General features: G+C 43.9%; 1 protein-coding gene across 5 annotated transcripts in view; it reads left to right on the top strand.

The window, feature by feature from the left end:
• The window catches only part of LOC110508645 (zinc finger protein 521), a 144,663-nt gene that overhangs the window by 114,940 nt on the left and 1,953 nt on the right, over nucleotides 1-27,770 (top strand). For all 5 annotated transcript variants that reach the window (XM_036967105.2, XM_036967103.2, XM_036967104.2 and 2 more), the window contains one exon: nucleotides 9,883-9,998. In XM_036967105.2, the coding sequence (XP_036823000.1) occupies nucleotides 9,883-9,998 (116 nt within the window). The remainder of the gene's footprint in view (nucleotides 1-9,882; nucleotides 9,999-27,770) is intronic.

Here is a 27,770-nt window from a genome sequence, read left to right on the forward strand (position 1 = left end):
AGAGAGAGAGTGAGAGCACCCTCAGGACAGTGGTGGTAGAGCAGACACACAGAGGTGGAGAACGGGGATAGATGGAGGATGGAAGTAGTGGACCATGGGGAGTATAGAGGGAGAGACTGAAAGACCTGCTTCTGTCGAGGGAGGGAGGGAGGGAGCACACTGGGTTTCTCAGGCATTCTCTGGATAAGGAGAAATGGGTTGGAGGCAGTTTGTCGGTGAGATCCAGTCTGTCCTTGAAAACATTTATCCCACTTAAAAGTCTCTATCTAAATGATCTATTTCCAGTCTACCCGGTGAGCCATGTCTATGTGGGAGGGTCCAAGTGACTGTCAGTTGTTCCTCTGAGTTAATTACACTGTAGTCTGGTGGCGGTAGAGAACGGACAGAACGGACAGGCCATACAGGAGCTGGAAGAAAAATATAGATAGAAAGGAAGGAGAAGAAAACTTTGGGGAAAGCTACAGTGCAGCTCTGCAAATTGCAAGTTGTGAATGTAAGATGAAAGGATGAAGGGAGAGAAGAGAAGGAGAAGAGAGCTGGGGAACGGGAGGAGAGGAGAGGGGTCCATAAGCCCCTGGATGATGAGAGACAGCGAGAGAGAGTGAGGCTGACTCTCCCAGGAAAGCTTTGACAGGTTTCAGAAGTGGGGGAGCCTGCAGCTAGAAGTGTCTGCTCTGCCTGCACCCTTAGGAGTGGCTGCGAGGGGCTGCCAGGGAAAATGTGATTGGGAATATTATGAGGGTTAAGACAAAGAAAACAGAAGAAAGTGTTCAGGATGAATGTGTTTCCCCCCCTTATGTCACAGCAGGAAACTGAAAGTCACAAAACTCCAGGATGTTCTTTGTCTTTTTCTGACAATAGCAAGTTTATGACAAATAGGTATATTAATTAGCTGGTCCTCCATGAACTTTCCAGTCTCTTCCGTAACGATTTTAGAATTAGGTTTTTCCAAATAAAATACATATTAAAAAGCATCACAAAATGAAGTTAATTACCAACAATAAAATAACATCAGTCACAGAGCACTCACTCTTGTTGCGGCAAATTTAAATCTATATTATCATGAACTCCTGGATGTGAAATTAAAAGAGAAGTAAATAGAACCGATAAATACATTTTATTTTTTAAGAAAAAAGCAGGATCAGCTTTTCCCCTATACAAAGAGCTTAGCATTGGTGTTGTATGTGTAGAGAGGGAGAGAGAGATAGCCTGCAGAGAGCATCATCCACCCTGCCAAAATAAAGATGAGCTGGGGCCTGTGCCGGGGCCTGTAGTAAAGGAGACGTCTGCCATGGCGGAGGCCCTTGAGATCTAATCAGAGTGCTTAATATCCCCCACAGCCAGGAGACCTTGGCCCCTCCGCCCCGCCGCCCAGCCCAGACTGGCCCCAGCCCTGCTCAGCCTCATTCACTCAGTCGGCCTCCACTCACACAGCCAGAAAAGACCACAAAGTTGGATTCCTCGTATTCGCGCACTCTCTCTCTCTCTTTCTCGCGCACACACTTGTTTTTTCACTCGGTCTCTCTGTTTTTCACTGTCTCTATCATTCACTCTCTCTTTCTTGCTCTCTCCGTCTCGGTCTCTCTCACTCTCTCGCTCTCTCTTTCTCTCGACAGACACTCTGCCTGCAATGCTTTCAGCTTTCATTGTATACTTATGCATGATGCCGGTGAATGAATGCTGAGTTATGCATTGATGCCCTAGCTGTGCCATGCAGATGCAACTTGTGTCTCGTTCAGGGCCGCCGGAAAACGTGTGGCAAGGCGGCATTTGCCACATCACTTTTCAATCAGGTGTGGCAGCGCCATACCACTTTTGATTTAGTTTAACCTTTCTGATCTCCCCATCCCGGATCCGGGATCGTGAATACAGACTCAAGCTCATTACCATAACGCAACGTTAACTATTCATGAAAATCGCAAATGAAATGAAATAAATATGCTAGCTCTCAAGCTTAGCCTTTTGTTAACAACACTGTCATCTCAGATTTTCAAAATATGCTTCTCAACCATTGCAAAACAAGCATTTGTGTAACAGTATTGATGGCTAACGTAGCATTTAGCGTAGCATTTAGCATTAGCATTCAGCTGGCAACATTTACACAAAAAAACAGAAAAGCATTCAAATAAAATAATTTACCTTTGAAGAACTTCAGATGTTTTCAATGAGGAGACTCTCAGATAGCAAATGTTCAGTTTTTCCTGAAAGATTATTTGTTTAGGACAAATCGCTCCGTTTTCTGCATCACGTTTAGCTATGAAAAAACCCCTGTATCCAGGATTGTGTAAATCTATCAGCAAGCTCATTAGCATAACACAACGTTAACTATTCATGAAAATCGCAAATGAAATGAAATAAATATGCCATCTCTCAAGCTTAGCCTTTTGTAAACAACACTGTCATCTCAGATTTTCAAAATATGCTTCTCAACCATAGGAAAACAATCATTTGTGTAAAAGTAGCTAGCTAGCGTAGCATTTAGTGTTAGCATTTAGCGTTAGCATTAGCGTTAGCATCCAGCACGCAACATTTCAACAAAAACATAAAAGCCTTCAAATAAAATAATTTACCTTTGAAGAACTTCAGATGTTTTCAATGAGGAGACTCTCAGTTAGATAGCAGATGCTCAGTTTTTCCAAAAATATTATTTGTGTATTAGAAACAGCTCCGTTTTGTACATCACATTTGGCTACCAAAAAAAACGAAAATTCAGTCCTCAAAACGCGAACTTTTTTCCAAATTAACTCCATAATATCGACTGAAAACATGGCAAACGTTGTTTAGAATCAATCCTCAAGGTGTTTTTCACATATCTCTTCGATGATATATCGTTCGTGGAAGTGTGCTTTCTCTCCTGAATCCCAGGAGAAAATGCCCGCACCTGAAGATTACGCACAAATTTAGACAAAGGACACCGGGCGGACCCCTGGAAAATGTAGTCTCTTATGGCCAATCTTCCAATGATATGCCTACAAATACGTCACAATGCTGCCGACATCTTGGGGAAACGGCAGAAGGTCTAAGCTTATTCCTGTCGCATTCACAGCCATATAAGGAGACATTAGAAAACAGAGCTTCAGAAATTCTGCTCATTTCCTGTTTGACTTATCATCTTGGTTTCGCCTGTAGAATGAGTTCTGGGGCACTTACAGACAAAATCTTTGCAGAATATGCATAGTCGAGCATCTTTTCGTGACAAAATATCGCGCTTAAAACGGGAACGTTTTTTATCCAAAAATGAATAGCGCCCCTAGAGATGCAACTGGTTAATCAAATATATTGAGTGTTAAAAGAAGGGCGAAAAGTGCTGTTTGCCTCATGATTTGTCAACTTGTGCCCATTTTCTCTGTCACTCACATCGAAGTGTTGCTGCAGGCTTTCTGTGTGTGTTGACCAATCAGATTCACGGAAATTGCAGGTCGCGTGGGCGGGGCACAACACACAACGCTCTCCACTTTCCTGCGGTATTTATTTAGCATGATAACACATCACTCCCGACAGACAAACTCTCACGTACAGTGCCTTGCGAAAGTATTCGGCCCCCTTGAACTTTGCGACCTTTTGCCACATTTCAGTCTTCAAACATAAAGATATAAAACTGTATTTTTTTGTGAAGAATCAACAACAAGTGGGACACAATCATGAAGTGGAACGACATTTATTGGATATTTCAAACTTTTTTAACAAATCAAAAACTGAAAAATTGGGCATGCAAAGTTATTCAGCCCCTTTACTTTCAGTGCAGCAAACTCTCTCCAGAAGTTCAGTGAGGATCTCTGAATGATCCAATGTTGACCTAAATGTCTAATGATGATAAATACAATCCACCTGTGTGTAATCAAGTCTCCATATAAATGCACCTGCACTGTGATAGTCTCAGAGGTCCGTTAAAAGCGGAGAGAGCATCATGAAGAACAAGGAACACACCAGGCAGGTCCGAGATACTGTTGTGAAGAAGTTTAAAGCCGGATTTGGATACAAAAAGATTTCCCAAGCTTTAAACATCCCAAGGAGCACTGTGCAAGCGATAATATTGAAATGGAAGGAGTATCAGACCACTGCAAATCTACCAAGACCTGGCCGTCCCTCTAAACTTTCAGCTCATACAAGGAGAAGACTGATCAGAGATGCAGCCAAGAGGCCCATGATCACTCTGGATGAACTGCAGAGATCTACAGCTGAGGTGGGAGACTCTGTCCATAGGACAACAATCAGTCGTATATTGCACAAATCTGGCCTTTATGGAAGAGTGGCAAGAAGAAAGCCATTTCTTAAAGATATCCATAAAAAGTGTTGTTTAAAGTTTGCCACAAGCCACCTGGGAGACACACCAAACATGTGGAAGAAGGTGCTCTGGTCAGATGAAACCAAAATTGAACTTTTTGGCAACAATGCAAAACGTTATGTTTGGCGTAAAAGCAACACAGCTGAACACACCATCCCCACTCTCAAACATGGTGGTGGCAGCATCATGGTTTGGGCCTGCTTTTCTTCAGCAGGGACAGGGAAGATGGTTAAAATTGATGGGAAGATGGATGGAGCCAAATACAGGACCATTCTGGAAGAAAACCTGATGGAGTCTGCAAAAGACCTGAGACTGGGACGGAGATTTGTCTTCCAACAAGACAATGATCCAAAACATAAAGCAAAATCTACAATGGAATGGTTCAAAAATAAACATATCCAGGTGTTAGAATGGCCAAGTCAAAGTCCAGACCTGAATCCAATCGAGAATCTGTGGAAAGAACTAAAAACTGCTGTTCACAAATGCTCTCCATCCAACCTCACTGAGCTCGAGCTGTTTTGCAAGGAGGAATGGAAAAAAAATTCAGTCTCTCGATGTGCAAAACTGATAGAGACATACCCCAAGCGACTTACAGCTGTAATCGCAGCAAAAGGTGGCGCTACAAAGTATTAACTTAAGGGGGCTGAATAATTTTTCTGTTTTTGATTTGTTAAAAAAGTTAGAAGTATCCAATAAATGTCGTTCCACTTCATGATTGTTAAACATTATCGATCTTGCACGCTGTATTGCATGGAAACTATAGTATTTTTCAGTCTAATCAACTGTAGGCTACTAACAACAGCAGCTGCATAGGCGTGTTGGTTGTGCGTAATTATGCTGCAAAACAGAAAGGGTTGGCTTAGATTATTGGCAACATGTAAACTATATTTTTCTCCAATGTTTATTGATAACATAAATACATTTGCAAAATGAGCACTTGTTGTCTCTCGAATACGTAATTACAGTTGCCATATTAGCATTGACATGAAATCAAAAACACCTCAGAACAAACTTTAGCTGACTAGATTACCTAGACGTTTTCTATCCAACTGGAAATGAATCAATAAACACAATAGCTGACAGACTGTGAGTTCCCATTTTATCAAGCCTACAGTTGCATAGGGCAGGAGGAGTACATCGTGCAAACCTACAGTTGCATAGGGCAGGAGGAGTACATCGTGCAAACCTACAGTTGCATAGGGCAGGAGGAGTACACCGTGCAAACCTACAGTTGCATAGGGCAGGAGGAGTACACCGTGCAAACCTACAGTTGCATAGGGCAGGAGGAGTACACCGTGCAAACCTGCAAAAAGCTAACTCGGCCCTGTGAGTTTTATTGTCCAATCATGTTGCTTTCTCTATGTCTGTGTATAGGAAACCTCCCTAGGCCTCCTTTAAAAATATCATTCATATTAAGTACATGGTTGCTGCAGCTCGACAGGGTTTTCATCCATCCCAAAGCCAGGAGTTTTTCCAGGAGTTTTTTAAAACCATGTCACCTGATTAGAAAAACTCTGGTTCCATCATACCCCATATTCAATCTTTTTACAACAAATGAATCATGTCATACCGTATGAGGTCCGGCGTTTTACCTGGTTTACCTCATTTTTTTCCCAGTATTACTTTAGTGCCTTGTTGCAGACAGGATGCATGTTTTAGAGTATTTATTTTCTGTATAGGCTTCCTTTTCACTCTGTCAATTAGGTTATTATTGTGGCATAACCACAATGTTGTTGATCCATCCTCAGTTTTCTCCTATCACAGCATTAAACTCTGTAACTGTTTTAAAGTCACAATTGGCCTCATAGTGTACTCCCTGAGCGTTTTCCTTCCTCTCCGGCAACTGAGTTAGGAAGTACGCCTGTATCTTTGTAGTGACTGGGTGTATTGATACACCATCCAAGGTGTAATTAATAATGTTACATTTTTACTCCTGAACTTATTTGCCATAACAAAGAGGTTGAATACTTATTGACTCAAGACATTTCAACTTTCCATTTTGTATTGATTTGTAAAAGTTTCAAAATACTTTATTCCGCTTTGACATTATGGCTATTGTGTGTAGGCCAGTGACAGAAAAATCGCAATTTAATACATTTTAAATTCAGGCTGTAACACAACAAAATATAGAAAAAGTCAAGGGGTGTAAATACTTTCTGAAGGCACTGTACAGTCGTGGCCAAAAGTTTAGAGAATTACACAAATATTAATTTTCAAAAAAGGATGTTGCCTCAGTTTGTATGATGGCAATTTGCATATACCCCAGAATGTTATGAAGAGTGATCAGAGGAATTCCAACTCATTGCAAAGTCCCACTTTGCCATGCAAATGAACTGAATCCCCCAAAAACATTTCCACTGCATTTTAGCCCTGCCGCAAAAGGACCAGCTGACATCTTGTCAGTGATTCTCTCGTTAACACAGGTGTGAGTGTTGACGAGGACAAGGCTGGAGATCACTCTGTCATGCTGATTGAGTTTGAATAACAGACTGGAAGCTTCATAGGAGGGTGGTGCTTGGAATCATTGTTCATCCTCTGTCAACCATGGTTACCTGCAAGGAAACATGTGCCGTCATCATTGCTTTGCACAAAAAGGGCTTCACAGGCAAGGATATTGCTGCCAGTAAGATTGCACCTAAATCAACCATTTATTGGATCATCAAGAACTTCAAGGAGAGCGGTTCAATTGTTGTGAAGAAGGCTTCAGGGCGCCCAAGAAAGTCCAGCAAGCGCCAGGACCGTCTCCTAAAGTTAATTCAGCTGCGGGATCGGGGCACAACCAGTATAGAGCTTGCTCAGGAATGGCAGCAGGCAGGTGTGAGTGCATCTGCACCCACAGTGAGGCGAAAACTTTTGGAGGATGGCCTGGTGTCAAGAAGGGCAGCAAAGAAGCCACTTCTCTCTAGGAAAAGCATCAGGGACAGACTGATATTCTGCTAAATGTACAGGGACTGCTGAGGACTGGGGTAAAGTCATTTTCTCTGATGAATCCCCTGGTGACGAACAATGCCTTTTCCAGCATGATGGAGCACTTTGCCACTAAGTGGCTCGGGGAACAAAACATCGATATTCACATCGTTATTGTGAAGTTGAAATGTCTAGGAGCAACAACGGCTCAGCCGCGAAGTGGTAGGCCACACAACTCACAGAATGAGACCGCCGAGTGCTGAAGGGCGTAGCATGTAAAAATGTCTGTCCTCGGTTGCAACACTCACTACTGAATTCTAAACTGCCTCTGGAAGCACGTCAGCACAAAACTGTTCATCAGGTGCGTCATAAAATGGGTTTCCATGGCCGAGCAGCCACACACAAGCCTAAGATCACCATGCACAATGCCAAGCGTCAACTGGAGTGGTGTAAAGCTCACCGCCATTGGACTCTGGAGTAGTGAAAATGCGTTCTCACGCTTTACCATCTGGCAGTCCGATGGACCAATCTGGGTTTGGCGGGTGGCAGGAGAACGCTACCTGCCCGAATGCATAGTGCCAACTGTAAAGTTTGGTTGAGAAGGAATAATGGTCTCGGGCTGATTTTTATCATTCCGGCTATACCACTTAGTTCCAGTGAAGGCAAATCTTAACGCTACAGCATACAATGACATTCTAGATGATTCTGTGCTTCAAACTTTGTGGCAACAATTTAGGGAAAGCCCTTTCCTGTTTCAGCATGACAATGCCCCGGTGCACAAAGTGAGGTCCATGCAGAAATTGTTTGTCGAGATCGGTGTGGAAGAACTTGACTGGCATGCACAGAGCCCTGACCTCAACTCCATCCAACACCTTTGGGATGAATTGGAACGCCAACTGCGAGCCAGGCCTAATCTCCCGACATCAGTGCCCGACCTCACTAATGCTCTTGTGGCTGAACGGAAGCAATTCCCCACAGCAATGTTCCCACATCTAGTGGAAAGCCTTCGAGGAAGAGTGGAGGCTGTTATAGCAGCAGAGGGGGGGACCAACTCCATATGAATGCCCACGATTTGGGAATGAGATGTTCGACGAGCAGATGTCCACATAGTGTATGTCTGCATGCCTACTTTCTTTTTCCTAAAATATGTGAAAAACACAAACAAAGCCACAATCATTGTAGCCTCTAAGCACGAAGCGGTTATATATTTCCAGCTTTGGATGGCCTTGTGTTGTACTTAACCTTGGGATGAAACAAAGCTGTTGTGAATAGAACATCCAGCTCGAACACTCTGATAATTTATTTTCAGAAGTGGGCTATAAACCATAATCACAGCCATGGCGTTGTTTGTTCATTAGTGTGAGTATGTTCATTTCTGTGTTCAACACTGTGTTTAGTTTAGTCGTGTTCCCACGGACAGCTGTCACTGCGATATTAGTAGTCTGTGAGTGTCTGTCACTCTGGATGCGAAACGCTAGCTGCAGATATAAACTTTTATTTCTCAGGTCAGGAGCGTACGTGGCGGCCATCTGGGCGGCCGTCTGCCGTAGCTAAGTGAACCTCGGGCATATACAGCTCAATAATTAATATCAGCTCTCCCGGCTGATTTTGGGACATGTTGATGTTGCCGAGCACCCCGTGCACTGCAGTAGAACTCCCGTCAGAGGCGATAGAGCTGCAGAAACCCCAAAGTGCTCTCAGATAGACACCTCCCCTTTAGCGGCTGCTTTTCACTCCCCCTCCCTGCGGCCCTCAGCCCAGGCGGCGCATGCATTAATACAAAAGTTATTTTGCCCCTTTAAGAAATTCAAATGAAGCCCAGCCCCACATGGTCACTTTTCGGGAGCGTCCAGACCTCAGAGAGTAGACAGAGGTAACATGCGTCCTTATAGCACAGACTTCTGGGATAACAAATGGCATGTTTGAAGTGCTCTTCGGTGAACACAGAGAGAGAGAGAATTACACGCACACCAAGAGAGAGACATACACACAGACGCACGTCTCCCTAGTATACTGTACCAACGTGGACTATCTATGGCTTAATTAAAGCCCAAATGCATAATATACATTTATATTTTGTAAGTGTGCGTGTGTGTGTTTATATCATAGCGACTGTAGTCTGAGTCTGCATAAATAAATAGTGCCTCTGCATGAATATTTATATTGTCAATATCATTAGCGATGTAGCGTAATGGAGGCCATGTTTTGCACTTGAAGCCATGCCAATTTCTTCTGTGGTTGTTTATTTTCTGGCTTGTTGTCCCAACAAGTAGTTCTAAATAAAGATCCTCATTATTCTCGTAACATTATGCGCTCATTCACTGTACCATAGTAGGACGGCCGGGTATGACCACTGTTAAAACCCCAATTATGTGTCAGAATACAAAGTTGTCTTAATTACTGACCTCATAATCATGTCTTTTTATTGTCAGTACAACACATTCATCCGTATTTAGCATCTGTTGTCGTTGCCCTTAACCAATATATGTCGGCTGTATAGCAATGACTTTCTCCTCTTTGTTTCTATGTTTCTTATTTAGCCTCTGTCATTGTGGATTATTTTGCATTCACCCTTATATTCTGATAGCTCTGTTTATTCCATTAGCAAAATGTCTGATATTTTACTCAAAGAAGATACTCACTTCCTTTCTCCCCTTTCTCTCCTCTCTTCTCTCTCTCTCTCTCTGTAGTATTTGTCCAGGCCAGTAAGCTCCAGCAGCACATCTTCTCAGCCCATGGCCAGGAGGATAAGATATATGATTGCTCCCAGTGCCCACAGAAGTTCTTCTTCCAGACAGAGCTACAGGTGAGCCCAAACACAGGCCACGTAACGGTCACCACCACCATCAAGCGCACACATAAACCTATACACACACACTCGTGTGCGTGTACGCATGAGCACGCAAACGCCCACGCAGGCACACACACATTTCATTTCGCCTCCTCTCTGTCCCGGTTGGGATGGGAGACTCAGACAGAATTACTCCAATTGGTTTCCAAACTAATTTGTGATCAACCGATACACAATGATTTGATTTGCTTATTAGACCTAAAATATCTGGAATTAGAAGGATTAGGGGAATGTGCTTTTTGGGGAGTAATTACTATACTGTATAGAGGCCGAAACACAGTTGAGTCAATAATATGCCTCCATTTACCAGCCCTGTAATCACAGAGGAGACACTCATGGCTAAATATGATCTGTTTCCGTAGGGATACCATATCTGCCCTTCAACAAAGTTAGAATTTGGACTCTTATGAACTCTCCACGTTGTAGGGATAATCCGTTTTCGAGCAATCTCTTCCCACTGTCCTCAGAGTACTTGAACAAAAACTAAAAGGCCTTATTTTATTTCAGTCTTCATCTGTTGTTTTCAACCAGCTCAATCGTCTTTTGGGGAATTGTGCCCTGGCAGGACATGCCATGTCTTTCCTCGTTTCTTGTACAAATCCCTTGTATCTGAAACATTGTGTGTTGGCGCCTCGTGAGCACTGAGTCCTTAAAATATACGAATATAGCCATCTGAGTAGAGCAAATTTAAAAAAGCACCATGTGAAACCCACTAGTACCGAACACCAGTCGACTGACCACGAGCCCCAACCACCACAGACACAGTCGGATTAGTGGTGCTAGCTAAGTATTAGCATCTAGCCAGCTGACGTAAGGGTGCATCCTGGGCTTTAGCTTAGCATTGACCAGAGAGGAGATGTTCATATTGAGATTCAGCCAGTCAACACAGAGCCATGTGGTGCCAGGAGGAAGGTGAATGTGATCATTATGTACCAGGTAGTTGAGTCTACAGAACAGACAGCCATGAATTAAACAAGGGATTGAGGCATCACCTTCCAACATACAGGTTGGTCATGGAAGACCAGGTGATTAGTAACTTACAAGTCTTGTGTGTTCTAACAAACTCCTAGCTAGCATCGAGTCCTCTCTCTTAACACAACATGGCAAACACAGCGTCTTAGTTATCCAATTTCATCTGTCATTGGAACTAATGTTTTGAGTGTTTTTGCTATTGCCAGGGTTGTTACAAGTACCTGTAAACAATCTCAAATAACCTGGGGATGTTTTTCCAACTTTTTACTCTGACATTTTTTGGGCATGAAGTGATCCTCCAGCTCCCGGAGGTGTTGTTTCGTGCTTATATTGTTTAACACCCTTTGTGAAGAGACGGTGAGCGAACATGAAAGACATAAGGCACTTTGTTGTGGAGCAGGGGGTTGTGAAAAGGAGAGCATGGATTGTGCTTAGGGATAAGACGATCATCATATTCTAACGGCACCGTGGCATGCTCTAGAAGCAACCCCCAATGGGTGCATACACACACACCGAAAGACACATGTGCACACATACACACACACACACAAAACAGAGACGCGCACACACCTACACCTACACACAAAGACGCACACACACACACACACCTACACGCAAAGCATTTCCCACTTAAACACGCATTCATTACGACATTTACATAAATCCACATCATTACAGACACACAAGTTGATTAACACCAAAACCTCTAACTCCCCCTGGGGTTCCTTTTTTAGAAGAAGAAGAAGAAATTAAGAAATGTGTTTTCAAAGGAAGGACATCTTTCTTTGTAGACCTAGAATTTGTGTTGTACAACGCGGACAGTATTTTCCGATTTAAGATACATCTTCTGAGTGTTCTAGAATATAGATGTCTCTTTTCTACTGCATCCGCACTGCCACATACGAGATATAGTCAAGGTTTATGTACTGTGTACAAGTTATTGTTTGTTGCGGGTTGTTGTTTTTGTGCCGACTATATCACTACTGAAAATGTCTCCCTGACATGGTGAAGTAATTTGTCAATCTCTCTCTAGTGGAGCTATCATCCAGCGGTGAGGAGATAGATGCTGCTCCTCTCTCTGCCTGGAGTTTTGAGTTACTCTCTCCTCCTCCACCCTGACACTCTGGCCCACTCTCTGGCTACCTCGGCTCCTCATCTCTCACAGTAGTCTGAAGAGGTCAGGGGGTTAGTACAGGCAGAGAGAGAGAGGAGAGGGAGAGCTGCCTGCCACGGTAGGCAAGTACAGGGAAGCAGCAATGATATTTTATTAATTTGCCGCTGAGATTCCCTGAAACAGACCAAAGGCTGTGACAGGTATTCAGCGCTACCCCCCTCTCCCGCACCGCCTCTCCCCCGCCATCCACCCTTCCTCCCCCATCGCCTCCCCCTGTGAACTCTACCCTGCGAGGGGCGAGCCAATTTTTGCCGGCCTGTCGAGATGGATGATGGGAGAGCATCCGTCTAATCAGCCCTCCCAGGAACCCCCGCCCGGCTGCCTCCCTCAGACCGGACAGATTGACTGACTCCTGGGCCTCGGTGCCCCAGAAACCACAGTCCAGAAGAAACTCTGCTCTCTCTCCCTTTCTCGCTGTCTTTCTCTCTCTCTCTTTCCCTCTTTCTCTCTCTTTCTCTCTTTCTCTCTCTTTCTCTAGCCAAGCATTGAGACACATAGACCACCCCTTTGAGATATTTCATGAGGTGCTGATGGGGAGGGCCAATGGTTCAGTGTTGGTGCTAACAGGGCTAGCTGTGGTGTGGTTTATCCGCTTTCTTCCTCTCGCTCTCTCTCATTTTCTCTCTCTCTCTCTGACCACTCAACCTCCCACTACCCCCTACTGACCACCCCTACGGTCCTCTTCTAGCCTCTCCTCTCCTCCAATCTACTCTACTCTAACACCCTCCCATGCTCAGGTTGTCTCTACCCATTACCTTGGTCGGACAAGCCAGGGGTTTGTGGGTACTTAGGAGTAGCCATGCTGAAATACAACGGCAAACTTAAAAATACACTTTTTCCTCCTGTTTCCTTGGCATTAGCTTCAGTGGATGTGTCTTTCTCTGCCTTGTTACATAAGGAACTGAGCCATGGACAATGCTCTGCTTGCTACTCTACTGGATTAATGAGGCAGATCTATTAACTGATGGTGGCAGCAGTGAATTAGTCACAGCTTAAATTGGACATTTCTATGAGTGGAAGTTCATTTGTTGAAAGAAGCACATAAGTCCAGCAGCTCATCATTGGCCTGCTTGTGTTGCGATAGCACCGCAAGTGCACATGCGTGGGATATCTCCTCCCTCTCTATGGCGATGAACCCTAGTGCTCCTAAGCCTCCAAAGACAAGACAATGATATTCAAGTTACACAACAGTGAAGATTGCATTTTCTTTCTGGGATGAGATTTCCCCTCCGTTCCACTTAGCCGGGGCTCTTCTTTATCCTTCCCTTTCATTATCATTCCTTGGAAGTGAGCGGCGTGAGATTGTAAGTCCTGCTCCAGTTGATAGAGGAGGACAGTGAGTGGGTATACAAGGACTTCTCTCCCTTTCCTTAGATACCCGCAGGACACGCACCTTAATTGGAGGGTCTTTTAAAAGATTCCTTCAAAGACGACTCCGCTCGGTCCAAAGCTCCAGCTCTTTAATGAGTGCTAGAAGTGACAAGAGCATGTCTGTATCATGTTGTACTTCCTCTCCTCACAAATGAGACTCTCCTTCTTTCTCAGTGTGTGACGGCCGTTATTGCCAAACGGTGGCCAATTTTTGTGTTTTAATTAAGGAAATTCATCATTTTTGTTAAAATACCTTCTTTTTTTTAATGAAAAAATATGATATCTTGAAAATAAAGCAGAATAATCACCATGGGTTCACTGTATTGCTAATGATAGTATTGCATTAGCATGTGTAATAGCATATCATGTGTAATAGCATAGCATGTGTAATAGCATAGCCCACTCTGTAAACAATATTAGAGTGATTTCTCAACGTCTGCGAGAGCAAAAAAAACGGACAGTCATCACACTAAATATTATTTAATATTTATTTAATATTTATTATTATTTATTTAAGAGTGTCAGTGTTTTTTGGTGGGCTCTCGCAGACTTTGAGAAACCGAAACGAGGCAAAGCATCATTCAGACATGGCGAATTGGGACTACAATTTGGAATATGTCCCCACCTTTAGTGCACCATATCCCTAACACGTGCCACTCTGAGGCAGATCTACATTTGTTTAGCCCTCAGTGGCTTGCCAACACCTAGCTTTCTGAGAATACACTATCTTCATCTGCCAAGTGTGACAGCTTCACATGCGTTTGAACTTTTCTTTGTACCTTTTTAAATGACATGCCGTTCTTCTCTTCTCTCACAGTGCTGTCACCATTTCAAAAAAAAGTTGAAATAAATAAAAGGGCACAACTGTGTGTTTGTGAAGCGCCATCATTAATATTTAAGCTTATTTATAATGATGTACAAACACGCTGTACAAACAGTCGTCAGCGCTGTAAAAGGGGAAGTAAACATTGTGAGATGAATGGCGACGACGTAACTCAGTCTCGGCATTCTACTTTACTACTGTAGGTGGATCAGAATTAGACAGCATGGCAAACCTAATGATCCTAAGAGGATTTTCTCTCTGCAGTGTGTGTGTGTGTGTGTGTGTGTGTGTGTGTGTGTGTGTGTGTGTGTGTGTGTGTGTGTGTGTGTGTGTGTGTGTGTGTGTGTGTGTGTGAGAGACATTTGTGTGAGTGTGTATGTACAGTATGTGTCTTTGTTTCTTCCTCTCCCATGGTGGGTCTGATGTGTGCATGCAAACACAGTGTCTGGAGGGAGACATGACAAAAACTCCCAGAAGCCTTTGAGGCATTATTTTCTCTTCTTCTTCCTCCTCCGCTTGCTGTTCTACTGGGAGAAGTTAAATCCAAACAAAGAGAGGCAAGGATGCTCTGTGTTGAAATCCATCACCCAGAGTTGATCTGTTCCCTAACCGTTTCTGTTGTACTTTTCATTTGACTTTCTGCAACTTTGATAAAGCATGTCATTAACACTGGATGAGAAATACATTACAGGTTTAATTTACCTGGTCAAATAGATTCACTTTGCAAGTGTCTGATTCTAAACGTGTTTCTACAAATTGCTGTTGAGGCTAGCTGGTCCTCACAGAATCCAATCGCACATTTCCTCATGGATTTATTTTCAAACACTGTATGTACAGTAATTATTAGACACTTCTGTTTCGTAAAGACATGATACATGACACCAATTATGTGGCTGTTAAAAGCTAATATCCTAACTGTCTCACTCCAAACAAGTGGCTAAACTTGAGACTGCGTTTGTTCCTTGTTGGCATCACAGTTTCAACTCTCACCTTGTGAAGTGCTCAATCTAACGGTAGCCTCAAATTCGCTCCTAGAATTCACTCTGTCACTGAAGTAGCTATAGCAGCAAGGGAGACAGAGGAGTAATGAGTGAGATTTGTATGAGTGAGATTTCTGTGCTGTAGCGTCATCACCTACACCAGTCAAACTCCTGTCCCTAAGTGAAGTGGTTAAATGTGAGAGTAATTGTGTTTAGTTTCTGGGACTGACATGTGGAGCTCCATGGAACCCATCTCCCTCCCAGTGACAGGCTTGGATCCCATCCCCTCTACCCCCCTGCCTCAGTCTAATTAGTCTGTGTAGCCCAGGGCTCATGTCCTACCAAGACCCATCCCCCCATCTACTTCCCAAGATGGCTCCCCTAAGAAAGATCCTTAATTGGGTTCTTAAGTCATAGTCTTCATTTTTAGTGGGGAAAGGCATCTGTGTTTTGTAGCTATCACCTCAGAAATCAGTTTGGATTATTCTCTCTCCCTTTCTCTCGCTCACTTGCTTTTTCTTTATCTCCCTCACACACTCACATACATTCTATTTTTCTCCAGCTCCCTCCCTCTCTCCCTGTTTATCTCTCATCTACCTTCCTCTCACTTTCTTTCTCTCATCTCCCTTCCTCTCACTTTCTTTCTCTCGTCTCCCTCTTCATCTCCAACTCTTTCTCTCCACCTCCCTTCTTTCCCTCAACTCTCCATCTCTCTTTCTCTATCCCTCTCTTCTCTTCCTCTCCATCTCCTCACTTTCTAACGCCCCATCCCCCCCCCCTCTCTCTCTCTCTCTCTCTCTCTCTCTCTCTCTCTCTCTCTCTCTCTCTCTCTCTCTCTCTCTCTCTCTCTCTCTCTCTCTCTCTCTCTCTCTCTCTCTCTCTCTCTCTCTCTCTCTCTCTCTCTCCTTTCCTCTAGTCTCTTCACATAATGAGGCTCCATAATAACCCAGCGGTTGTGCAGTTGTTTTGCTATCTCAGTCAAACAGCAGGATCACCCCATAGTGGGTTTCTAGCACCATTCACTTGTCTACTTAGACAGGGTAATGAGTATCATTTGGAGGAACAAAGCACACTAGCCCTCCAATCGGGTGGTCTGTCTTTTCTCACTACACCTCAGAAGAGAAGGATTTCACCGTTGTTTTAGGTCTTTTGTACATCCAGCCAGACAATTCCAGCTATTACTCATTTATTACATAGCTATTATACACATAACCACATGCCAGGCTAATAAGACACACACACACACACGGACACGGACACACAGACAAACACACACCAAAGACTCCCCACCCTAGCCCCAGAGCTGTACTGAATGTCCACGAGTCCCCAGGCACCACACTTCAAACAAGACGGTCGGTTACCAAGGAGACCGTGGTGGTTGTGGCCAAACAGCGGACGAGGTCGGCTCTCCCTACGGCCTGATAAGTGTTGACTGTGGAGAATGCCAGCTGCTAGTTTTATTTATTTATTTGTTTGTATTCTTCATTGGCTAAACTGGCTAGCAGTAAACCTGGCCTGAGGCCAAACAGGAAGGGATTACACCCCTAGTGGACATGCCAACAGTGGGGAATAAGGCTCACTCCAAGCAAAGGGGGACTGAGTCAATACTGGCTTGTGTTCGTCAACACACAATCACTACTCAGACGGGACCCAGGGAACGTAGTACTGGGACCGCATGGGCCTGCTCTGTCTGGTCGTAAGGGTGAACTTCACAGACACAGGTCATATATGATCAGTTTTGTTACAATATGTGGAAAACACAATAACACACCCTAGAACACAATGGCTATTTAGTGCTTTGTGGAATGGAATATAATTTGCCCAGTGCTTTGTGTTCGTAGTTCAGATACAGCATGACCCATATATGTGTCTCTTAAAGCAGCCCAGTGTTCATGTTTAAAGGTCAAATGGTTAATGGTCAAAGAGAAATACAAATAGCTTCTTAACAAAGAGCAAGAAATAATAAGACTGTCTGTCAGTGGTCTGAGTGGGGAGTGGAGGTTTGCAACTCTGTTTCTTATTGGTCTATTAACTCATGTATCTCCTGGTGGTGTCACCAGGCAGGCCAAAACTCCATCAAACCAAAACAGGCAGAAATTTCAGGCGGTATTTTCAAGCATTTTTATCATAATTTTCACAATTTCACAGTGATATTCCAACTTCATATTGTGGAAATATATATAAAACATAGGAAATCATGTTTTTGACTGCACTGGGCCTTTAACCTGTTATCTGTTCTGAGGCCTGTGAGGTCTTTGTCTCAGCATAGCTCAGCGGCAGCCTGCTCTGCTCTTATGCCTTAATTAAACTCCTGACTGATGACTAGCAGTGTGCTGCGGCTGGATCTCTGTGGTTTGGCGCTCCGCTTCCTCCCCGTGCTCCAGATGCAGCTATGTTAGCAGACTTATGACAGCTACAAGCAGAGAGGTAGTTTCAGCTCACACTGACTAGACATGGGGGGCTAGCCTCGGGCTGTTACGGTGACCGTATTACCGCTACACCGGTAATAGTCAACACACAATCACTACTCAGACGGGATCCGGTCATGAGTCTTGACGGCAGTCAAATACCACGTGATCGTTTAGTCACGGTAATTAGGCTTCTCCAAGCTCTGATGCTGCTGATGGTCATTAGTAGCCTACCAAACTTGTTAACTGCCTGGTACTCAACACTCTATTGTCCCTCTAATCACTCTGACATCAATGTAAATGTAATCGAAAATCTAATCAAACACTTCATGAAAGCCCATGAGCTCATGTTGCGCAACATTTCTATAGGCTATGCAGTATCTTCAATATGCATCTGGGATTTGGAAAGGACACTCGCAGTTGCATCCCCGATGTGTCACTTGTAGCCTGTGAGAAAGACCCGATCACATGACGGGCATTGGCTAATAAGAATTTAGCTATCTGAGAGAGCCATGTGAGTGAGAGGTGCTTCGGAGCATGCAGCCAAGAGAAGGGAATTATAATTATTATATTCAGCCCAAGAGCACAACGGCCACTGGCCGCAAAAGGCACAGATTATTGTGTTTGTCAAATTGTGAATGAGAGACTGATGAAGTGTGTGCAACCTGCACAAAAATAACAAAGCAGAGCACATGCCTTTCATGCAACTTTTTTCAAATCATCAGTACAGTCGCATCTTGCAGCCTTAGAATGTATTAAAAATCAAAACATATAACACAACTTTTGTATCACAACTAAAGTTGCATTAATAACTCTAAATAAAGCATATACAGTGCCTTGCGAAAGTATTCGGCCCCCTTGAACTTTGCGACCTTTTGCCACATTTCAGGCTTCAAACATAAAGATATAAAACTGTATTTTTTTGTGAAGAATCAACAACAAGTGGGACACAATCATGAAGTGGAACGACATTTATTGGATATTTCAAACTTTTTTAACAAATCAAAAACTGAAAAATTGGGCGTGCAAGCGACTTACAGCTGTAATCGCAGCAAAGGTGGCGCTACAAAGTATTAACTTAAGGGGGCTGAATAATTTTGCACGCCCAATTTTTCAGTTTTTGATTTGTTAAAAAAGTTTGAAATATCCAATAAATGTCATTCCACTTCATGATTGTTTCCCACTTGTTGTTGATTCTTCACAAAAAAATACAGTTTTATATCTTTATGTTTGAAGCCTGAAATGTGGCAAAAGGTCGCAAAGTTCAAGGGGGCCGAATACTTTTGCAAGGCACTGTAGGAGGACCTGTTTCTTTGATAACTGCTCAACACAATAGCCGCATGTGTGCACTCCCTCAAATCGTTTGGAGAAAATATCCTTTATATTTTATTCAGCTATGTTCAATTGTATTCTTCATACCATAAAATAATGCCACGGAATTCTAAGCACATATTGTTTTCCAAATGCACTAGTGTAGCCCACAGCCATATGGCATAGCCAGATCAGGGCCTAACATGAGGACAACTCGGAGTACTACATTTTCTTAAATTATGGATTTATTGTGATGGTGTAGGCTATATTATATAGATTTATTAGACTTTTTAAAATGTAGATGTTCCAAAGGTCTGCATCATTGGATTGTAGGCTATGCGTGGAAGCCAGGCCATACCAATTGTGTTTATGTTAATGAACAGTCAATTACCGTGAGACCTGCAGTTATTTGCTTGACAATCACCGGCTGACAAAATGTATTGACTGCCACAGCCCTAGGCTAGCTGCTACTGCTTAGACATGGGGAGGGCTAGCCACTACTGACTAGACATTAGGAGGCTAGCTGCTACTGCTTATACATTCTAGAGGGCTAGCCGCTACTGCCTAGACATGGGAGGGCTAGCCGCTACTGACTAGACATGGGAGGGCTACCGCTACTGACAAGACATGGGAGGGCTAGCCTCTACTGACTAGACATGGGGAGGCTAGCTGCTACTTCTTATACATTCTGGAGGGCTAGCCGCTACTGCTTAGACATGGGGGGCTAGCTGCTACTGCTTAGACATGGGAAAGACTAGCCACTACTGACTAGACATGGGGAGGGCTAGCCACTACTGACTAGACATGGGGAGGGCTAGCCACTACTGACTAGATATGAGGAGGGCTTGCCACTACTGACTAAACATGGGGAGGGCTAGCTGCTATTGCTTAGACATGGGGAGGGCTAGCCACTACTGACTAGACATGGGGAGGCTAGCTGCTACTGACTAGACATGGGGAGGCTAGCTGCTACTGACTAGATATGGGGAGGGCTAGCTGCTCCTGCTTAGACATGGGGAGGGCTAGCCACTACTGACTAAACATGGGGAGGCTAGCTGCTACTGACTAGACATGGGGAGGGCTTGCTGCTACTGACTAGACATGGGGAGGGCTTGCTGCTGACAATAGCAAAATGATGGATGTCTTGGATGGAACACTGGTCACTTCAATAATGTTTACATACTGTTTTACCTATTTCATATGTATATACTGTATTCTTGTCAAGGTCATCCTATTCAACTATTGCTATTCTATCCATGTATTCTTCAGATATACTATATATTCTATCCACATACTGTCCATAATGTCTATACATCCTATCATATATATAACATTTGATTTGATTTTGGATTTGATTTGGATACATGTAGCAGAAGAAATGGGAGTTAGAACTAGAATCTGTAGAATCCCTTGCTCATATGAATGTATGATTTAGAAGCAAGGTTAAGTTCATGTTCATACATTACATGGCCCAAAGTGAATTGTTTGGAAAGCCTGGGTTTTGGCTAGCGGTCGATCGATTATGATTTTTCAACGCCGATAATGATTATTGGAGGACCAGAAAAAGCCGATACCGATTAAATAAATGTAAAAAATATATACATTTGCAATAATGACAATTACAACAATACTGAATGAACTTATTTGAACTTAATAAAATACATCAATAAAAATCAATTTAGCCTCAAATAAATAATGAAACATGTTCAATTTGGTTTAAATAAATCAAAAACAAAGTGTTGGAGAAGTAAAAGTGCAATATGTGCCATGTAAAAAAGCTAACGTTTGAGTTCCTTGCTCAGAACATGAGAACATATGAAAGTTGGTGGTTCCTTTTAACATGAGACTTCAATTCCAAGGTAAGAGGTTTTAGGTTGTAGTTAATATAGTATTTATAGGACTCTTTCTCTCTATACCATTTGTATTTCATATACCTTTGACTATTGGATGTTCTTATAGGCACTATAGTATTGCCAGTGTAACAGTATAGCTTCCGTCCCTCTCCTCGCCCCTACCTGGGCTCGAACCAGGAACACATCGACAACAGCCACACTCGAAGCAGTGTTACCCATCGCTCCACAAATGCTGCGGCCCTTGCAGAGCAAGGAGAATAACTACTCCAAGTCTCAGAGCGAGTGACGTTTGAAACGCTATTAGCGCACATCAAGCTAACTAGCTAGCAATTTCACATCGGTTACACCAGCCATTAGGCTGATAGGCTTGAAGTCATAAACAGCGCTGTGCTTGCGAAGAGCTGCTGGCAAAACGCACAAAAGTGCTGTTTGAATGAATGCTTACGAACCTGCTGCTGACTACCATCGCTCAGTCAGACTGCTCTATCAAATCATAGACTTAATTATAACATAATAACACACAGAAATACGATCCTTTGGGCATTAATATGGTCGAATCCAGAAATTATCATTTTGAAAACAAAACGTTTATTATTTCAGTGAAATACGGAACCGTTCTGTATTTTATCTAACTGGTGGCATCCCTAAGTCTAAATATTCTTGTTACATTGGACAACCTTCAATGTTATGTCATAATTACGTGACATGTGGTTAAGGGCGCTGTACTGCAGCACCAGCTGTGCCACCAGAGACTCTGGGTTCGTGCCCAGGCTCTGTCGTAACTGGCCGCAACCGGGAGGTCCGTGGGGCGACGCACAATTGGCCTAGCGTCGCCCGGGTTAGGGAGGGTTTGGCCGGTAGGGACATCCTTGTCTCATCGCGCACCAGCGACTCCTTTGGCGGGCCGGGCGCAGTGCACGCTAACCAAGGTTGCCAGGTGCATGGTGTTTCCTCCGACACATTGGTGCGACTGGCTTCCGGGTTGGATGCGCGCTGTGTTAAGAAGCAGTGCAGCTTGGATGGGTTGTGTATCGGAGGACGCATGACTTTCAACCTTCGTCTCTCCCGAGCCCGTACGGGAGTTGTAGCGATGAGACAAGATAGTAGCTACTAACAATTGGATACCATGAAATTGGGGAGGAAAATGGGGTCAAATTAATTTTAAAAAACAAAAACAAAAATTATAATTACGTAACATTCTGGCAAATTAGTTCGCAATGAGCCAGGCTGCCCAAACTTGCATATACCCTGACTCTGCGTGCAATGAACGCAAGAGAAATGACACAATTTTACCTGGTTAATATTGCCTGCTAACCTGGATTTATTTTAGCTAAATATGCAGGTATACTTTTGTGTATTGATTTTAAGAAAGGCATTGGTGTTTATGGTTAGGTACAGTCGTCCAACGATTGTGCTTTTTTCGCAAATGCGCTTTTGTAAAATCATCCCCCAGCGTTGCATCGATGATATGCAACGCAGGACACACTAGATAAACTAGTACTATCATCAACCATGTGTAGTTAACTAGTGATTATGATAGATTTTTTTTTTATAAGATAAGTTTAATGCTAGCTAGCAACTTACCTTGGCTTCTACTGCATTTGCGTAACAGGCAGGCTCCTCGTGGAGTGCAATGAGAGGCAGGTGGTTAGAGCATTGAACTTGTTAACTGTAAGGTTGCAAGATTGGAATGAATGAGATGAGATGAAAACTTGAAATCGGGAGGACCACACTACATGTCATCTCGGGACTCCAATTTTATTTTGATATGATGGTTATTATATCACTATTTGCTCATAAAAGCATTTCCACCGACATTTTTCGCATAATGTCTACCGTATTTTGTGATGTCTACATTTGGAAAGTTTACAGACAAATGTTCTGTTTCCATCAGGCCTGTTGTGACATTTCTATCCAACATACTTTACTCGCATCAAAAGGTTGGATGGAAACCTAATTAGTGTTGTGAATTGGTGCTCATAAAACATGAGAACAAATGTTTAACATTTGAAGTATGGCTCTTTGAGGCCTAATGGAGCTGATGTTTTTCACCTGGCCTGGCCTAAGTGCTCTGAGTTGCCTGGCCTCACACTTGTATAATATAATTTCTCCTCGACTTTCCCCGAGATTCAGGGGTCCCCCAAGACCCAAGCTTAGAGACTCATTATTGTTCACTCTATCAGCTTTCTGAACACTCTATAAACGCAGAACTCTGGTTACAACCAATAAGAATGACAGTGTCAGATGATTTCTTAGTCCTGATAGAGTTTTGCCTATATGTATGTATTATCAACTAATTACTAGCCAAAAGTTTTGATAGATTTCATAACTATTTCATCACTCTTGACTGTCTGTTTTGGGTAGTTTGTAGATTAGATGTGTAGGAGTAAATGAGAGGTTCAAAATGGCCGCTGATCCGTTTGGCCTTTTCCTCCTCAGAGCTGATGTAACAGGCACACACACCTCTGTTGCCTTGCCGTACTGGACCGGTGCTATCGATGGTTACCAGAGGAATGGGAAACGACATAAAGAATGATTAGTTAATAAATCAACTCCCCAGCCTGCATGCACTTTCCCTCTCTCCCTCTCGCACTCTTTCTCTCACTCTCACTCCCTCTTCTTCTCTCTGTTAAATTCCTAAGACATGTTGCACCTGTTTGCATGGGTACACAGGTCCCCTGCCGGGCATTCTCCCCCCTCTCCTTCCTCTGCCCCCAAGGGCGTTGCAGGGATATGATGTAATCAGATGAAAGAAGGCGGATGGAGGGTTAACAGTGGCAGAGAGCCAGTCGATCAAGGAGAGAGAGGAAGAAGAAGAGGCTTCTCAGACACAGTATTCACTAGGGAGAGAGGCGGGTGCACATTATTGATCAGAGTAAAATTTAATTTAATGGAGAATTGACTACTAAGGGTTTTACCTTAGCTCTGCTGGTAAATGGGGCCTGCAATACAGCCTTATTGTGGAGCCCAGTGAGTGGTTGGGAAGAAGGACGATGGGGGGTAAGGGAGAGGGGAGAATGGGGGTAAGAAAATTGGGTGATTGGGGGGAGATTGGGGGTTGGGGGGAAAGGAGATGGGGTTAGCAAGGAGATGTGGGGTAATGAGTTTCGGGGATTGGGTCAGTCAATCTGTTATGAATTGTGCATTATGCAGAAATAGCTCTGCAATTTCAGTTTGTGACAAAACAAGTACATTAGAGTGTCTAGTTTGAGAAATGGACGCCTCACAAGTCCTCAACTGGCAGCTAGAAGGCCAGCATCCCGGAGTCACCTCTTCACGGTTGACGTTGAGACTGGTGTTTTGCGGGTACTATTTAATGAAGCTGCCAGTCTGTTTCTCAAACTAGACATTCAAATGTATTTGTCCTCTTGCTCAGTTGTGCACCGGGGCCTCCCAATCTTTCTATTCTGGTTAGAGCCAGTTTGAGCTGTTCTGTGAAGGGAGTAGTACACAGCGTTGTACAGATCTTCAGTTTCTTGGCAATTTCTCGCATGGAATAGCCTTCATTTCTTAGAACAAGAATAGACTGACGACGGCCTCCCGGGTGGCGCAGTGGTTAAGGGCGCTGTACTGCAGCGCCAGCTGTGCCATCAGAGTCCCTGGGTTCGCGCCCAGGCTCTGTTGTAACCGGCCGTGACCGGGAGGTCCGTGGGGCGACGCACAATTGGCCTAGCTTCGTCTGGGTTAGGGAGGGCTTGGTCGGTAGGGATGTCCTTGTCTCATCGCGCACCAGCGACTCCTGTGGCGGGCCGGGCCGGGCGCAGTGCGGCTGGTTGGGTTGTGTATCGGAGGACGCATGACTTTCAACCTTCGTCTCTCCCGAGCCCGTACGGGAGTTGCAGCGATGAGACAAGATAGTAGCTACTACAACAATTGGATACCACGAAAAAGGGGTAAAAATTCATAAAAAAATTTAAAAAATCTGGAGAATCAGCATTATTGGGTTCGATTACAGGCTCAAAATGGCCAGAAACAAAGTACTTTCTTCTGAAACTCGTCAGTCTGACGAGTTTCAGAAGAAAGTACTTTGTTTCTGGCCATTTTGAGCCTGTAATCGAACCCAATAATGCTGATTCTCCAGATATTCAACTAGTCTAAAGAAGGACTGTTGTATTGCTTCTTTAATCAGGACAACAGTTTTCAACTGTGCTAACGTAATTTCAATAGGGTTTCTAACGATCAATTAGCCTTTTAAAATGATAAACATGGATTAGCTAACACCACGTGCCATTGGAACATAGGAGTGATGGTTGCTGATAATGGGCCTCTGTACGCCTTTGTAGATATTCCATTAAAAAAAACTGCTGATTCCAGCTACGATAGTCATTTACAACATTAGCAATGTCTACACTGTCACACCCTGACCTTAGAGATCCTTATTTATTCCCTATGTTTGGTTAGGTCAGGGTGTGACTCGGGTGGGAGAATCTGTTTTCTATTTCTTTGTTGTTTTTTCCTAGTGTGGTTCCCAATCAGAGGCAGCTGTCTATCGTTCTCTCTGATTGGGGATCCTATAAAAGTTATCATTTTCCGTTTGGGTTTTGTGGGGTGTTGTTTTCCGTTTAGTATCTGTGCCTGACGGAAATGTTCGCTTTCGTTTTTGTATTCGTAATTTTTGTTTTGAGTGATTCTTGACAATAAAGATCATGAACACTTTCCACGCTGCGCTTTGGTCCACTCTTCCTTACGACGACGAGCGTTACATACACTGTATTTCTGATCAATTTGATGTTACTTTAATGACCCCAAACCTTTGAACGGTAGTGCATATTTGGCTGAATTACACTGAGTGAAGAGTTGCACACATTGGCCAGAAACTCTCTCTCTCTCTCTCTCTCTCTCTCTCTCTGTCTCTCTCTCTCTCTGACTCTCTCTCTCTCTCCCTCTCCCCCCCCTGTGGTCTCCACTGATATACAGACAGAACAGTGTCTCTCTTCCACTCTGTGGAGTTCAATATCCACAGAGGTAAAGGTATCATTTTCTTTTTACCTTTTTTTTCTCTCTTTCTTTCTTTTCTTTCTATTTCCCTCCAGCCTGCATGGCTGCCACTGCAACTGAAGTCGTTTAGCACCGTCCTTGAAAAAGCCCTCAGTGAGGAAAAACTCCTGGCATGTTTAAGGAAAAGGTAGAATGCAGTGTGTGTCAGACAGAGCTGAGACGGGGATGGGCGGGGGGTACTCCCCAGGGGGGGGTATTTTCCCCTGTAATAGCTGTTACGAGCCCTACATTATATCCAAGGAGCTACGTTCCTTTGGGGTCCAGACACACACACACACACACACATACATACATACACACAGACGAGAGAAAAACACACACACTCTCTCCCAACTGCTTTGCTCGTTCCATGTCAATATCCTGCCATTTGAAGTCACGTACTGCAGGGGCTTCTGTAAGTCGCCGAGGAGCCGGGCTGACGGGTACTGGGCCGCATTCATTAATAGGGTTGCCGTGCTCCTGTCCCTCCCCAGCAACGCCACGGATGTCTTCACCGGGGTATGAGGGGAGAGGGAGGGGTGGTCGTCCCGTGGGGAGTCTCCTCCCAGACTCACTTAAAGGAGCTTTATTTCACAGAGAGAAGAGAGGGAAGAGAGAGAGAGGAGAGGGAAACAGAGGAAAGGCCAGGGCCGGCTCTTTAGAAAGGAGTGCAGGGGCCCCGACGGGGGCCCAGGTGAGCCGAGGCTAACCCTTCCAGGGGTCACACTCCCTCCTGCCCCCCGTCAAACAGCTTATTATCCCACCTGTCGGAAAGTAATCGCTCCGGCTGAAAGGAAAGGTGTCGAGGTGTTTAAATGTTTTGTATGGAGGCACTTGAAAGGGTAAAGAGGGAGGGGTGGAGGGGAGTAATGGACGAGGCCTAGCCTGCCTGAGGGATGCTGCTATGTTGATAAGACTGAAGGTGACTGTAGTCAGTACATTGCTAAACTCACCTTCATGGCTAAGGCTGTAGGAGACACAACCTTTCATGGCTCAGGCTCTTTCCATGTTGTTTATTCAAATATAATTCAGTCTTACCCAGAGTAAGCGTTTGTGTATGTGTGTGTGTTTGAATGTCAGTGTTCATGTGTGTATAATCGGTGTCAGTGCGTGCATGCGTGCTGATGAGTGTGTAACAGGTGTGTCTTGTCCGTGCCAGTGTAGAGAGTCCAAGGCCGTGTTTTTAACAGGGTGCAGCAAGTGGGGCATGTGGTTTGCATTAAAGGGATTAGCAGTCACTTCAAAAGATGACCTGGATTCAGCCCACCAGGGACTCCAGTTACACCCCCCCTGGTCCACACTCCCTCCCTTTAAAAAAAACCTAGCTGGCACAGCTGTCCCCGCTACAACCACTCTCTCTCACCAAACCGGCGTGTGCGTGCGTGCGTGTGTAAAGATATTCAAACATCCTCAGAAATCCTGTACTTATTTTTCTGTAGTATATGACATTTCTCTAATTGCTACATCTGAATCGCAAGTGTAATTGACCTGTTGTTATTCTAATTAATATGGTGATTCATATATTCCATCACGGGTATTACATGGTAACTGTTGTTTCCATGGCCACAGCCATTGGTCTGATGTTGGCATTGTTGGTTGGGGATTGAGATGTTGGAGGGAGGGAGGCATTGTCAGCTCAGCAGTGACATGCCAGTAGAGGACTTCACCATATTTAACTCCAGGACATATTGATCCATATAACTATTGACTGCTGCTCGGTTTTGATTGGATTTGGGTAATGCAAACGCCACATAAACCCACAACATGACATTCACCACTCACAACACTACGTCAATCACTAACCCTCTGAAAAGCAATGGTGAATTCTACAGTATTAAAGTCTGCCTTGATGTGGAAA

Source organism: Oncorhynchus mykiss, chromosome 28, assembly GCF_057628025.1.
Source record: "Oncorhynchus mykiss isolate SJ-2025 chromosome 28, ASM5762802v1, whole genome shotgun sequence".
Lineage (NCBI taxonomy): Eukaryota > Metazoa > Chordata > Actinopteri > Salmoniformes > Salmonidae > Oncorhynchus > Oncorhynchus mykiss.